The sequence below is a fragment of the Dipodomys ordii genome, unplaced genomic scaffold, assembly GCF_000151885.1.
Source record: "Dipodomys ordii isolate 6190 unplaced genomic scaffold, Dord_2.0 Scaffold45, whole genome shotgun sequence".
Lineage (NCBI taxonomy): Eukaryota > Metazoa > Chordata > Mammalia > Rodentia > Heteromyidae > Dipodomys > Dipodomys ordii.
Window position 1 is genome coordinate 5,053,045 of NW_012267261.1, and position 16,708 is coordinate 5,069,752.

Sequence of the window (16,708 nt, forward strand, 5' to 3'; positions counted from 1 at the left end):
GCTCCATGGGAATGGTAGTACTTTGGTTTGGAGTTAGGAATCCCGAGGCTGAAGGCCACAGCTCCTGGCAATTGGGTAGATCTGAAGAAGTCACTTACTTTCCTTTGCCTCCCAAGGTAGGAGAATAGAACAATGACATGGCTCTCAGTTTATGACTGGTTACATAGGCAGATGTATTATGCATGTGGGGTCTGTTGCAAAGTATGAAGTGCTGGAAAAAAATACTGATTCTTGAGGGCTTTCGACTTAAACTGTAAAGATAAAGTTTCAGGAAACAAGCTCATTTTGTATGGCTTTACCAGATGTCTTACATGTTGAGTCATGAAGCTTTCAAAACAAATTCCACCTGCTAATGAGATTAGTGTGTGTCTACTAATTCCTTTTCTTCTTTTGAAAGAAATCCTTTGCAGCCTTGTCAACAAACCCGAAGTTCTCATGTTACTTACTCACTAATTTTGGCAAACAATTTATGGATTCTAGTAAGACATAGAATCTTAGTGTTTAAAGCTCATTAAGGATTATAAATTAAATACTCAGTAAATCATAAATTGGATAAAACAGGCTCAATGCAAAACAGGAAAGCCCAAATCCATAAAGGAATCACATTTGACTTGACATAATTTTTATTGTATGGCAAAAGTCAAAAATCAAAGGGAAAATAGTAGACTAGAAATAAAAATGCCCACATGTATAGCAGATATAAAGAACCTATCAATACAAAAGATAAATGTAAAAACTGAAAATGTGTCTACTTTCATTAGCATTCAAGGAAGTAGATATTGAAACAGCTGTTTTGAAAAACTTACTGAAATTCAAAAAATGTATCAGTACATAGGCTCATTGCTATTAAGAATCTGGGAAAATTGATAGACTGTGTGCTGCTGATAGGATTATTTCCTTTGGAAGAATTTTTTTAGCAGTGTCTATTAAAATTCAAATTGTACCTGTTCTTTGATCTAGCAGTCTGGATTTTGGATGTCATGTTAAAAGTACAAACATTAATGCATAAGCAGATGGCTATGCCATAGTTATGTTTAATTTCACATTATTTGCATTGGCAAAAACTGGGGGAAAGTAATCTTATTTTTCTATAAATGAGGGAATGCTAAAATAGACTATGATATATCCTTGAATTTTATACCATTATTTTTCATATGATTTAGACTTATTCGCTTACCTGTTACATATATATATATATATATATATATATACACACACACACACACACACACATATATATACGTATGTATGCATCTAGCAGGTATAGTAAAGTATACATATTAATGTACACAGCAAGATCCTATTTAAATTAAAAATAAGTGTTCAAAAAGTCTTGTATAATATTTGCATCTAAAAGAGTAATAAAAAGAAGCACAAAAGTATGTTTAGGTAATAATAAATAAATATGTATATCTAGGATGTTGATATTTGACTATTATTCTCTATAACAATGTTTCATACTATTATAGAATACCCAGCAGTCACGATTATGAAACTATACAAAAAACGCAGATTCTTGTTGTTACCCTGAATATTTTCACTTAATAGTTCAAAGTACAGACTTTTCAAATAATTCTCTTGTTGTACTACTGCCCTATAAAGCTTTCTACAGCCCTTCCCTTCACTTCCACTCAGAATTATCTGTATTTCTTTTGAGTTTTCTTAAGGAAAGGCCTACTTGGAGCTGGAGAGGTAGCTCAGTGGTAGAAAGTTTGCCTAGTATGCACAAGGTCCTGAGTTTAATTTTTTTAAAGTATACCTGTATTCCAAATGAAGAAAGAGATATCATAAATGAATCTTAAGAGAAAGATTGAAATTTGCCAGAAACATTAAGATGGAGTATATGTAGAATGAATGAAGTACATAAGTCAGGGGAAATACATCATGGGATCTTGTATCTTTATGGACATGCATAGTTGACTCCCGCTCCTCTCTCTTCAAAGTATGACTGACACTATGCATCCTTCCCCAACACTCAGCCTTTCCCAAGATTCATAGACACAGCCTTAAGAGTACTTCTGAAACTAAATTCAAAGAAGCTAACATTAGAGTTTTCAAAGAGGTTTAAGTCTATCCTACATTTCTATGATCTCCAAAGATCTCACATTTGCTTTCTTATGACTTAAGTCTGGCAAAGCAACTTGCTCTCAGTGGAAATTTTATAGGATTTCAGGTCTTACCTGTCGCAAATCATACACACTTAAAACAATGGAGATAAAGGTCAAAATGATGATGGCCACGGAATATTCTATATAACCCTGAGACAACCACAAAGTCAAGGTGAAGGCTTGGAACACGTAGAATGGATTTAAAACCTGTAGGTGCAAAAAATAAGATGAGTCACATATACAGACTTTGGTAAGATGATATTGTTTCTTCATAGAACTTTTATTTATTTATTTATATTTTTGGTCCTGTCGTGGGGACTGAACTCTGGGCCTGGGCGCTGTCCCTCAGCTCTTCAGCTCAAGGCTAGCGCTCTACCACTTGAGACCCAGCGCCACTTCCAGCTTTTTTCTTTTTGCTTATGTGGTGCTGAGAAATCGAACCCAGGGCCTCAGGCATGCAAGGCAAGCGCTCTACCACTGAACCACCTTCCCAGCCCACTTTTATTTATTTATTTATTGGTTATCTGATGTTTTTTATTGAAATAGTTTCTCTTGTGCTTCTTAACTAGCCAGGCATTCCACTGCACCACTGTTGATGTCATCTATGATGTCATGAGGGTGGCGGCCATCAACATTACACCCCACAGACTGGGCAGTGCACAAGATTTCCTTAATGGTTCCAGAAAGTTCTCTGGCTAAAGATCGGTGCCACATCTGCCGGGCAATGTTGACAATCTCATCAAAAGAGATGTTTCCACTGTGCTTAACTGCAAAGAAGGAAAAGCTTTCTCTCAATCTGAGACTGGGTCACCAACAACTTGCACTCCTTTATCTACTTCAGGACTGTCCCCATGTTTTCATCCACATGAAGAACAACCCTGTTTCCTAAAAGCTAGGGTTTATTATTAGCTCACCACTGGATTGCACCAGTCAACTGAGAACTGATCAGGTGCAGTGGTGGGTGGCTAACTTTTATTTATTTTTAATAACATATAAAAACCTCTGATGTGTAATAATGAACATATAGGATGTTATGGGATAAAAGTAAAATTATTTTAAGTATTTAAGTCAGACCCATAAATGGTCATTTATATTAGTTTTTGATTTTCAAAAATATTTCACCAGTCACAAAATCCAAGAGTATTTTTATGTTCTTAAACATATTTACCTACAGCGGAGAAGAAAAATGATCCAGTCTTTTTAAAGTGAACCTTGATTTTGAATAGTTTTATTATAGGTTTATTTTTCATGTAATCTTATGATTCAGACATAGTGAAGATATCCAACAAGAATGAAAGACTCTGGTGGCTTTTAAATAACAAGATTTATATAATACATTGTGGCAAGATCCTTTGCCAGTTAGTGAAGTTTGCATGCCCTTCCTTTGAACATGGAGAGCACAGAAACATGCAAACATAGTGAAAATTAAACAGCCCATTGGAACATAACAATGACTTTTCTTGGAGAAGTGTCTTCATGACTTTATAAACTAGATAAAATACAATAAAACTAGTGGTAATTTTCTTACTTTTGCTTTCTAAAATGCCCTAATATATTAAATAAAATTCTACTTTTGACCTCAAAATGAACTAATGCCTGGCTAATAAGTTAGTTGACTCTACATTTTTTTTAGGGTTTCTTAAACTCTTAGACACATACTGTGCATTAAAGGAAGGTTTTGTGCTGGTGGCTCACACCTATAATCCTAGCTATTCAGGACACTGAGATCTGAGAACTGTGGTTCAAAGCCAGCCTAGGCAAAAAAGCCTGTGAGACTCTTATGTCCAATTAATCACCAAAATGCCAGAAGTGGATGTATGGCTCAAGTGGTAGAATGCTAGCTAGGGAACAGTGCCCTGGCCCAAGTTCAAGCCTCTACTAAGGCACAAAAAGGAAAGAGAAAAGAAGCTTTTGTTCGTTAATGGTTCTTATTATTTCTATCTCAACTGCTCTCCTTACAAATTATAGCTCTTGAATTTGCTTGGTAAAAAAATAGTCTAATTGTAGATGATATACTAATGATGACATGATTTGGGGTTTATAAAAATCCAATAGAAAATAGGTTAAATACTTCTAGGAAAAAACAGCACCTCAGAATTAATTTAATCCCTCTAATCAATATTCTTTTGAAATGAAACATAGAATAATTTTACTTCTTTCTTTTTTTCTTACTAAATGCCTAGCAAACAGGTGCCAGGAAATACTAGCACTCTATAGACAAGCTTGGTACCTGGGAGACTCTCCAGCAATTTAAAAACATGGTTAGACAAGAACTTTATAAAAGTAGCTTGCTCAAAGTAGTTGGAGAGGTTATTCATATATACAGGGTATGGAAAGGGAAACATGAAGAATTTCTGTACCTGATGCTCCATCTTGCTATAAATTTAAAACTACTCTAAATAAATACTCTGGATTTTCTGGGTTTTTTTTCTGAAATCAAACAAACATAAAAAAAAAATTCGGATACTTTTTTGTATTAAAAAAGCCCAAGTTCCAAAACAAAATGGCCATCCTCATGGATTAGAAATCGACTAAAAACATGTAGCACTGGAAAAGAACCAATAGGTTCTGGATTTAATAAACAAACAAACAAACAAATAATGATAGCTAAAAAGCTCAATTATAGAGCCTATTGGAACAGAAAATACGGCCCAAAGGGAAGGAAACAGAAACTATGGTGAAAATGAGGAGATACTCCATAGTGAGGGTTGATAAAAGTCATAACCAGAAATGGCTCACCACCTGGGAGTTGAGGGAGCCGAATTCTTGGTACAACCAAGAAGTGGGCCAAGCCCCATGCAAGCTGTCAGAGTCTGAATCTGACAAATTGCTGAGGGACAAAGATTGACACTCCCAGTGTAAGCTTATTCTAAACAAGCAACTCCCTAGGACCAGTCTGGAAGCAAACAGAACCATCAGAGGAAGCTAGCAAGCACAAGTTAAAAAAAAGGGGAGATGGGAAGGGGGGAAATTGTCCTACTTAAGCTTAGCAGACAATATAAAAATTAATAACTTCAATTGTGAAAAAGCAAACCAGTTACCAAAAGAAGCCACTCTCAAGAAAATGGAATGCATAAAATAATCCGTAAAACACCAAAATAATGCATTTCAAATTCTGAGAACTCACAGAAGTAATACTATTGCCCCACAGTATGGCTAAATATTTGTTTGCCCCCACACACACCACCACCTAAAAAAGAATTCACATATTAACACCTCTAACTTCTGATGGAATTTGGAGATGGTGCTTTTGGGGAGAACATAGGTAGTTTATATAAGGTCATGAAGTTGGGGTCCTAAGGTGGGATCAGTCTCCTTGCAGGAAGATCAAGAGATGAGGGTTCTCTTTTGTTCCACCATGTGAGAATCCATGGGAGTATGATGGTCTACAAACCAGGGACAGTGCCCACCAGGAAGAGAACAGACAGACTCCTTGATCTTGGCCCTTCTCACCTCACAAAGTATAAGAAATCATGTTTGCTGTTTAAACCACCCAGTCTGTGCTCTTTCCTTTCAGTAGCCTGGCATAGCCAACACCTTATCACCATCACCCAAGACTTAAGAAAACAAAGCACTATGAGAAAGTATTCTACAACAGGATTCTTAAAGGGATGGGCTAATGAGAGGGATTAGATACAAATGGTAAAGGGAAAATAGGACATATACAGCCAGACTGCTCAATGTACATTTATGATCAAGGAAATGGGGAATGTAAAATGAGTCTGGGGGAAAGGGGTAGATAGAAGAGGGCAGAATGATGGAAGGAATGACTCTGATCAAGAACCACTGGACACTTATGATGGACATATTAAATTGTAACCCCCTTGTACAACCTTTTGAAGTTCAGAAAAAAATTCACCTAGTAAAAGTTTTGTTTTGTATTATAACAATAAAGTTGTCAGGTGCTAGTGGCTCACACCTGTAATCCTAGCTACTCAAGAGACTGGGATTTGAGGATAGTGAAGCCATCCTGGGAAGGAAAGTCTGTGAGACTCATAGCTCCAATTAACTATCCAAAAGTCAGAAGTCAAGCTATGGCTCAAGTGGTAGAGTGCTCTTAACAACACACACACACACACACACCATAGTCACAGCACCCAGGCCTTGAGGTCAAGCCCCAGAACCAGCACAAAACAAAACAAACAATAAATTTGTTTCATCTTTCATAGAGAAAAAAAATAAATAAAAATGTGAATTTAAACATCTTGTATATACACTTCTCTAATTTGTGGAGAGGAAGGGAAAAAACAAAATGCTTAAATAAGGATACAGGATGACCCATTGAACAATGAGATGTACAAGACACTATGTTGAAAACAAACTATACAACTTCGGCGTGGGGGGGGAAGGATAGTTGTGGAGGTGAGAGGGAAGGGATGGTAGGGGGAAACAAAGGAGGAGGGAGACAAACAATGCTCAATAAGAAATGTACTCATTACCTTGCTCATGTAACTGTAACCCCTCTGTACAGTATTTTTACAATAAAAAACGTACCAAAAAAAGAACAATAATATCTTACACTGGGAAGAGATCATAACATGGATTTGAAACTTAAATAGTGGTGACTGAAATGGACCACTTCAAAATTTTCAAATGAAACATATTTATTCATTGAAATTAAGTAAAACTAAAAATAAACCTCAATAAGCAGACAAGGTAAAGACTAAACCATTGGCAGAAACAAAAAGAAAGTGATAGAGAGAGAAAGGGATGAATGCAGTCGTCATATTCAATGTATAAATGTGAAAATGGAACTAGTTAAATTGAGGGGATAGATGGGGCTGGAAGAAATGGAAGGGAATGATGGAAGAGGTAACACTGATCAAGATGCAATGTATTCACCAACTGACATATTGAATTGAAACCCTTTTGTATGACTAAAGATAATAATAATAAATAATAAGCATAAACATGAAAAAAGAAATTGCATGAAACACAGATTTCATTCTCCTTGAATATCCATGTGCCACTTACTTCCTCTGAGTTTAGAAAGTAAAAAGTAAGGAACACACTTTTTTCTCAAAAAGAAAACACTTACCTGTTTCACAAGCAGCTTCCATATTGGCTGGATTTCAACCTCAATGGCATTGGGCCCACACACTAATCTTCTGTGGGAAATTATTATCCATTAGTGTCACACTTAGAAGTTCAGGGATAAGTGAGTACAGGCCAAACTGACCACAAGCTTTTTCTCTCACCTTTAGCAAGTTGATAGCTTCAATTAAACAGCGACGAACAAGTGATTTCGGAGACATCACTCTGAACTACTAATATATTTTTAAAGGGAAAGTCAATGTACGATGAGAAAGGTTGATTTTCTTTACCTCTAGGTTTAAAATGACCTTAGTATAATCCAATGAGTCAAAATAAAATTAGAAAGCATTCTGAAGTATTTTTAAACTAATCTGATACAATGTGCTAGGTGGGTTAGGCATTCAGATTCCCCTGGATGCTAATGGTCATTGCTGTAGTATCTTGGAATCTTCAGCACCTAGGACAGATGCTTAGTATGTGAACTGTTTGAGCAAGTGTGCTAGAGGTTGACCTATGGTCTCATCTTGTAAACATATACACACAAAGTATAATATATGTACGTATTATTACACATTGTACAATGAAGATTTTATAATTTACAACATTCTTATAAAAGATTCATTTGATCCTCATAGTATTCAAAAGGAAAGGATTAATATTACCATTTTGCCAATGTCCTCAAAGGTAGACATATCTAATATTCATCATAACAATATAACTGTAGAGCAGAGATGACAGTGTTAGAAACTAAACTTAAGCTTTTAGGGAATTAACTCCTGTAATCATGGCATCATCCCTTCAAGATTTCATTATTTTGGACCCTAAAGAAAACCTGTCTCAAGTTCTCAGAGCTAGAAAAAGACAGAGTCAATGTCCCTGCTCTGTCCTCAGTGGCTCCACTTCACAACTCTGCCTCACCAAGTACCACTTTGATATAGCACCAAGATATATCTGAGAACTGTTCATCTGACTTCTAAGCCAGGGCTTTTTAATGGAAATTACTGATTGCAAGGAACAGTGAGGCCTCCTATCAAGATCTTCTGACTCCATACTATGGTATCATCAAGGCTCAAGGGTGTTAAGGGTAGAGGTGAGAAACAGTCATGTTGTTCTGTGACTTCATTGAGGTCCAAAATCTCACACTGATGCTTGGATGCTCTCCAGATTTCATGAATAAACAGTTGTTGGCCAATTGTGAGAATTTCTCAGGACCCCTAACTTTGTTTCTCTCTTTCCTGCTTTGGACAATCTTCCCACATTCTTCACTTTGGAAATGCCTGCTCAGTCACTGAGAGCCAAATCTGTGAAATGGGTCAGAAATAAGGTTTGCATCCATCTAGGCCTTTCTGCCTGAAACCACATGACTTTCACAGTTGCTCCATTCAGGACCTCTGTGCGTGGACTTTCCCTAATAGCTCTATTGAAAATAGCTCCTCTGGAGGGAGGGTTATAGCTCCATGGCAAGAAAGAAAAAGAAAAAGCTACCCAATCACCAATCTATATTCTCTTCATCTCTTTTAATCTACATTATTTTTCTACAACATGTGTATGGTCATTCAAAATTACCACATGTTTTTAACATGCTAATGTGTATACAAACAACAGACTCCATTGTTAAGTTTTCAGAGGACACTGATAGATTTTGAAAGCCAAAAACAGGGCATGATGTATAAATTACTCATCAATTGACCTGTTGGATTGAAAAAATAATTTGGGGAGTGGAAGGGAAAAAACAAATTGTTTAAATAGGGATATAGGTTGATCCATTGCAACAATGAGATGTACAAAATGCTATGTCGAAAAATGAACTTTACAACTTGGGGGGTTGGAGAGGAATGTAGTTGTGGAGATGGGAGGGCAGGGATGGTAGGGGAAAATCAAAGGAGGAGGCAACAATGCTTGATAAGAAATGTATTCATTACCTTGCTCATGTGATTGTAACCCCTCTGTGCAGTATTTTCACAATAAAAAAACTTATTTAAAAAATTAATTAATTAATACAAAATCAGTAATTCAATGTCATTTGCTTATATTTGAAAAAAAGTATAATTTTGGAATGAATAGCCAAATGAAGAGGGAATCTTGAGAGTGTCATTTGTAAAATGGGCTTGAAAAAATACACCTAATAAAGTTCCAATGTGATAGTGAAATAACTATGTTAGCATTTAACCCTGGTAATTATCATGTGACAAGTTCTCAGTAGATGGCAGCTGTCTTGGAAGTTTAACTCCCTCTGGCACAATTAACTCTATTTTTCTCTCCTTCAGCACTGCTTTCTGTTTTAGTAACAGCACTTACCTCATTGAATTAGCACATGCATTTATATGAATTGCCTGTCTCCTCAAATTTCCCAGACTCTCTTTAAAGGCAGGAATGGAACAAGAATTATAACACTGGATCCAAGTCTTCCTGAGCTCCACTCTTCATAGCAATATCAGAAATCAGTATATCAAACAGGGAGAGCCCAAGGGAATTGGACCCTCAGCTTGCCCTGTAAATTGCTTTTTCACAACCTATGTGCTGCCTTAGGTGTGTGTGTGTGTGTGTTTTGAACCTTGACAGGAAAAGTAGTCTAGATACAAGTTACAATGATATTCATTAACGAATTACAGTATTTCATGAACATACTCTGTGTCTGATGTTGTGCCGTGACTTGCTGGATAAATAGTTGGAAGAGCTCCATTCCTGCCTTTTCACTGTATTTGATGTTAGTATAATTTGGGGAGGGGAAGGGAAAAAACAAATCATTTAAATAGGGATACAGATTGACACATTGCAACAATGAACTTTACAATTTAGGTGTGGGGGGAAGGGAGGGAAGAGGAAGGTAGCTGAGGAGGTGGGAGGGAAGGGAAAACAAAGGAGGAGGCAACCATGCTGAGTAAGAAAGGTACTCATTACCTTGCTCATGCAACTGTAACCCCTCTGTACAGTATTTTCACAACTAAAAAACTTAATTAAAAAAAGAGTCTAGGAAATTTGAGGAGAAAATTAATCCATGTAAATAAATATGTGTGCTAATCCAATGGGGTAAATGCTGTTACTGAAACAGATCGTGGTGTTGACAGAGTACCTGCTCAGTGTGCTGCCACAAAGTTATATTTTTTTTGTATTGTTGTGTTTTTTTGTCGGTCATGGGGCTTGAACTCTGGGCCTAGGCACTGTCCCTCAGCTCTTCAGTTCAAGGCTAGCGCTCTACCACTTAAGCTTCAGTGCCACTTTCGGTTTTTTCTGCTTATGTGGTGCTGAGGAATTGAACCCAGGGCCTGATGCATGTAAGGCAAGAGCTCTACCACTGAGCAACCTTCCCAGCCCCCACTTTCGGCTTTTTTGAGTAGGTTTATTGTTGTTGTTGTTGTTGTTTTAATTGTAGATGAGAGTCTCACAGACTTTCCTGCCTAGGCTAGCTTTGAACTGTGATCATCAGATTTCAGCCTCTTGAGTAGCTAGGATTACAGGTGTGAGCCACCCAACCTGCACCAGGCCTGCATTTACATTTTTCAGAAGCCTAAACGAAGATGGAAGGTGGGCTGAATAATAGTTTCACACTGTCCTAACAGGAAGACAACCTGGCTAAATGAGAATCAGAGTTGTCCCTCTTCCCCTATAGGGCTCCTCCTCAAGAAATAAAGGGAGGGAATGAGAGAGAAAGAGGGAACAGCTTACACTAAGCAAAAGGAAAGAAATGTACACATCACCTGATTTGGAAAAAACTAGCTGTAGTGTCAAAGTTTGTAGAGTCCATAAGTTTTATAGACCACGATAATGACAATGCACCTTGTTAAGGTTAAAATGTGTTTGTAACTTTAACAAAGTATCACTGTCCCACAATATTGTGAAATTTATGTAATCACTTAATCTCAATTTAAAAAAATAAAAAGAAATAAAAGAATTACCTCAAATGTTTACAAACTCTTTGTCTGACACAGGTATGAGGATGTACAATTCAGCTCATCTGGGTAAAAAATTGGAACAAAGAGCATACCAGATAACTTACTTGCTCTCTTCTTGACGGCTTCTGGCAATTTCTTTCCAAGGTAAAATCAACTGTCCTGATATCTTGATATGCTTTTACCACTGAAAGGTGAAAACTAGGTAGATCTGTGCATTGTGTGTCCAAATGCTAGAATGCCTATAGATTTTAGTTTTTTGTGGGGGGTTTTTTGGGGTTTTTTTAAAACAATGGAAAATCCTAAAAGCCTCCTTTCCCTCCTCCTTAAGGGAACCCTAATTTTTTTAAGTATCTTGTTTATTAATGCAAGTCAGTCTAAATTCATTTGGGAAACTGGCAAGCTACATAGTCAATCACATTTAATTTTTTTAATGTCCTCAGTTTTACCTTAAGAAATGAAAGAGAAAATGTTCCACATTCTAATTTTTCTCCTTAGACATGCCTATAAAACAAAATATGCCTATGTTTATAAGATTATTATCTCCTCTATTTTTCATATTTGGGATACTCTACTCTGTCTTGCTTATTAGATTGTCAAGTTCTTTATTGTGTGGACCAGATTTAAATTTAATTATGTATGATGTTTGATAAAGCTTGGCACTTGATAAATAAGAACGAATGTGAGCTAGCTACACTAATGGGAAATCTTTCCTGTGGAAATGGTTTCCTACGCAAAATCTATCTATATCCATCAATGTGATTTCATAAATGCTCGAAATCAATCCTTTAAATATCTGCACTTAGTGTTATTAAACCAATATGTTTCTAATGACTTTGAAAACTCTTTTGTATTTCAATGTGTTAAGCAGTCATCTTACATCTTATATAATGATACCATTTCAAAGACAATTTGAAGTCTTGTCCTGGTCTAGATACCTGACTCATTTTTCATACTTGTAACAATATAGAAAATTTTAGACTTGGTTTGTTTAAGAATCATGGGGGAATTCTTGCTAAAATGCAGAACTTTGCTTCAAAGTACTCCTCACTGCTACTATCAGATTATAAAAACGGCAGCTCAAACTACTATTTTAGGTAGCATATTTCTTCTTAACTTGAGAATTAGTGTTTCTGGGTTACTACAAAGAGCACTAGGCAAGCCATGTAGCTGAAAATGGCTGAGAGGTGAAGAGAATTATTAAGATTCTGGGGAAGACTAGCATTATTCCTTTTCAGACTTACCAAGATTGGCCATTTCAAACAATACTTGATGGAAGCAGGGAACTCCTGCACTGTGAGATAATACATTGTAACTTTGTCTTAATCAGTGTGTATGTACACATTTCATGATGGTATCACTATGATTGTATTTATCTCACTAGCCAGTGAATGTCTCTGAAACAATGACTACTAGTTTCTCTTCAAATTACTGGTTCCTTGAAAACTTCTTGGCACATCAGAAGCCTGTTGTTGACAAACACTGACATATTCATTCATTCATTTCCTCCACAAACATCCTATCCTTAATCAGGGACTATTCTGGGTACTGCAGGTACAGCAATAAACAACACAACAAATCCTCATTTCTAGGGCTGCTTGTTCATAGGGAAAAATGCAATCTGAATTCTGTCTTTCTAGCTCCCAGAAGATCTGGAGAACTAAAAAGTTAACTTTATGGAGTGAGTCAAGACCTTTCATTTTATTTGGGCTGCCCCTGGGGCTTGAACTCTAGGGCCTTGGCTCAGTCCCTGAGCTTTTGTGCTCAAGGCCAGCACTCACTTGAGCTCCACTTTCAACTTTTTGTGGTTAATTGGAAACAAGAATCTCAAGGACTTCCCTACCTAGGCCAGCTTCAAACAGTGATCCTCAGATCTCACCCCGCCCTGAGTAGCTAGGATTATAGGGGTGATCCACCAGTGCCTGGCAAGTCAAGATCTTTTGAAGAAAGAATGAGAAGAACTACATAAAAGAAAAGTACTCTACATGCCTGAGAGAAAAGATCATATTTTTACTTGATTGCCTTGCTCTTTGAAGTCTTTTTAATAAGTTTGCTTCAGAGAAGCATATAGAATATCTGCCTGATGCCAGCCAATGCTATCAAGCTGGTAAAGCATTTCGACAACAATGTAATTAAATGGCCTTTTTAAGACTTTATTTTCCTACCTGCAGAGTTCATCTCCCAGGAGCACTAAAGATCTTACCTGACTTCTTGCTCCTCACTGGTCAGACCCAATCCAAATGTGTGGTGGATGTCATAACAAGAGTTGCTGTCCTCTAACAACCTAGGATGTGTCCGGAACAGGAACTTCAGTTCATAAAACTCAATACACCAGTACTACACCCCTGATGTGCTAGAAAGAAAAAGTCATACTTACCCAACTTTCTGAAACCGCTTCTCCAAGTAATCCCAAACGTACCTGATTTTCTGCACTTGGATACATCGCAACTGTAATCACAAATGTGGTGGGACAAGTGTCATTTATGAGGTGAAGCTCATGAGAGGGAAGTTATTCAAGATTCCCATGGGATCTCACTTTCTTTGACACATAGCTGCCATTCCCAGCCCAACGGTGTGACAGTCAGAACTTTTCATCAATAAACACGTTTTTATCCTTTTTTTCTACAAACACAACATACCATTGTGTTCTAAAATAAGTCACTTACCAGACAGGCACTGGCAGCTCATGCCTATAATCCTAGCTACTAAGGAGGCTGAGATCTGAGAATTGTGGTTCAAAGCCATCCTGGGCAGGAAAGTCCATGACATTCTTATCTCCAAATAACCACTGGAAAACCAGAAGTGGTGCTGTGGCTCAAAGTGGTAGAGCACTAGCCTTAAGTAAAAAAAAAGCTCAGAAACAGTGCCTGGGCCTTGAGTTCAAGCCCCACAGCTGACAAAAATAAAGAACCACTTACTTTTAATTCTGGCTTCATTACAGCTTGGTTTATGACAGAGTGGCGGTCTGCCACCAGAGGTTCTTTTGAGTTCTTGCTTATGGGAAACTTCAGTGTGGCTAAGTAGAGACAGAACACCTTCTTCCTCATATATCTTTGAAATTCATCCTAAGAAATACAATCCCACTCAGAATTTCTCAAACATATTATTAAATAAGCTCCTCAATTAACCCAATGCACAAGACCAGGAGTTCCCAAAGCTTGGGAAAAAATCGTGTTTCTAAACAAGTGTATCAGTATTTATTATCAGCCTCACCCCAGTCCTAATTAATTAGAAACTGTGTGGTGAAGCCAATAATCTAAGCATCAAGGAGCTCTCCAGAGGATCCCAGTATGCACAAGATTTGCAAGCCACTAGATTAGAACATAAAGGGAGTAGGTACTTTGTAGGATAATTTTTAGTCTAGAAAAAGTCTTTTTTCTCAATTTTTAGATGACATCTAGGTTTTAAAATGTCTATTACCCCCTTAAACACATATTTTTGAAACAGTGAATGATCATTCCAATGTTACAGTGTCCAAGTTGCTACTGAAGAGTCTCCTAAGGTAATGACCCACTGCTGTTAGACTGCCATGCCAGACATTTCCCCAGAGCTGAAGGGAAGAGAATGTCTTTCATTGCTGTGTTCAAAAAGATCACCAGATTGCAGAGACCACTATTTCTTCTCCTGTTCCAGTCTGGGAAAACTCTTGACAGGGAGGAAAAACAATGTCTTTTTGAAATATTGGCTAGTCACTATTTAGACTTCAGACATCATCATGGCATTTCTTTCTTTTCTTAGATCTATATTTATTGCTATATGACATTCACTAACTGTATATTTTAGGGGGAACAGTGTGATATTTTAGCACATATATACAGGATATAATAATCATACCATGGTAATTGGCCTACAAATCACTTCCTTCATTTATTGTTTCTATGTGTTGGGAACATTCAAAATCTTCTCTATTAGCTATTCTGAGGTATTCAATTAAGTGTGTCAACTATATTATCCTACTGTGCTATAGAACATTTGAATTTATTTCTTGTACAACTGTACTCTTGTGCCCATTAATCATACTTCTTTATCCTTCCTTCCCGTTGGCTTGATGATATTAACTTTTTCGCTCCCATCTATAAATGAGAACATGCAATGCTTGTTTGTCTGTGAAGATCATGGTATCTGAAATAGATAACACGGAGGCACATACTGTTGTCCTCAACAAGACAGTGTCTGCTTCTTGCAAAGTACATGGGACACAGTTGCTCCACACCCTCCACTCAGGCCTCCAGTAGAACACCAGTTGAAGGACGCCGCAGGTCAGCATGGATGTAACCAGGCACAGAGCTCTCCGGAGATTCTGGGTATGGTAACCAAACACCTCCTAGGGAATAAATAGAAGAACAATTTATTCTTAGGTTTCATATGAATATATGATTTTATTTCAAAAGACACAAACTTTAGACATAGGAGCATTGTGTGAGAAAAATCCTGAGCCAGACAATTGGGTCAGGTTGACTGAATCTCTCAGCTGATATACAATGATAATGAGAACAAAAGCAAGAACTACCCTATCATTTTAAAACATTGCTCAGGAATAGAAAGAAAAGACATATTTATTTGCTTCTACTTATTCATAAGCATCACCTCAGATTTTTTATTTATTTTTCTTTTCATTTTTCATAATTTTTTAAATATTTTTTGAAAGTGCCTCATATTATGGCCCAGATTTGTTTTATTTAGGTATATTTTAAAACATTGATATGAGTTTGTTGGAGAAAGATGATAAAATTATGACAGTTATAATCTACATATTCTTCCAGCTTTTGCCACATTCAAATTTGTTTTATAATAATATTTGGAAGAGTAAATAAATACTGTTTTAAGGGACTGTCCATGAAAGGCTTTCAAAAGGCAGCTAGGTAGTAGATTACTCAACATTTGTCATAAACTGAATAGACTTGAATACAGTTTTAGGTGAGACATAGTTTTGTTATTCAAAGTCAATTTCTCACTTCTAGCTTCTATAATACGCGTTCACTTTATGAATTTTAAGAAGTAAAAATTGAAGTCCCAAGAGATGCTGATCCTTGTAGTTGGGATATGAGGTTCTGGTTCTTGGTGGCCTTGTTGAGAGGGGACTGGACCATGAAGACATGAATCCTACCTATGGATTAATTCACTGATGAGTTCCTAGCTGACAGGCTATTAAGAGGAGAGGCTTCATTGGAAGAAGTGGGTCACTGGTAAATTCTGACTGAAGGCATTCCTCCCATCATTCTCTCCCTCCCCTGACTGCCATTCAGTGAGTAGCTTTGCTTTGCCAGGTCCTTCCGCCATATTTCCGCCTTGTCACACTCAATAGCAATGGAGCCTGTTAGCCATGGGCTAAAACCCCTGAGCCCAAATCAACTTCTCCTCGTTTAAGTTTTGTTTCCTTCGGGTCTGCGTTTCTTTCTTTCTTGAGATATTTTTATAACAGCTACTAACACACTGAAAATGAACGATGCTTATTGTATTACTATTTAAGGCTTTGCTGAACTTGGTTGTGTTCTTCTTTCCTATGAATCTGAACTCCAAGATAGTAGACTTGTAATGTTAAGAAAATTGGTTTTAGCTGAATTTCCATAGAACTTTTGGAGCTCAGACCAGTTCAGATCATGGTATCATAGAACAAATCTCTTGGCATGATTCTTTGGAAACTTTGTCATCTTATTCATTTCGGGAACATGTTGC

General features: G+C 37.0%; 1 protein-coding gene across 1 annotated transcript in view; it reads right to left on the reverse strand.

The window, feature by feature from the left end:
* The window catches only part of Atp13a5 (ATPase type 13A5), an 81,939-nt gene extending 65,627 nt beyond the window's left edge, over positions 1-16,312 (reverse strand). Inside the window, exons 1-7 of the mRNA XM_013019303.1 lie at positions 16,217-16,312; positions 15,183-15,356; positions 13,951-14,097; positions 13,410-13,480; positions 13,236-13,316; positions 7,147-7,216; positions 2,181-2,315 (exon numbers count right to left, since the gene is read on the reverse strand). Of these exons, the coding sequence (XP_012874757.1) occupies positions 2,181-2,315; positions 7,147-7,216; positions 13,236-13,316; positions 13,410-13,480; positions 13,951-14,097; positions 15,183-15,356; positions 16,217-16,312 (774 nt within the window). The remainder of the gene's footprint in view (positions 1-2,180; positions 2,316-7,146; positions 7,217-13,235; positions 13,317-13,409; positions 13,481-13,950; positions 14,098-15,182; positions 15,357-16,216) is intronic.
* Positions 16,313-16,708: the final 396 nt, after the last annotated feature.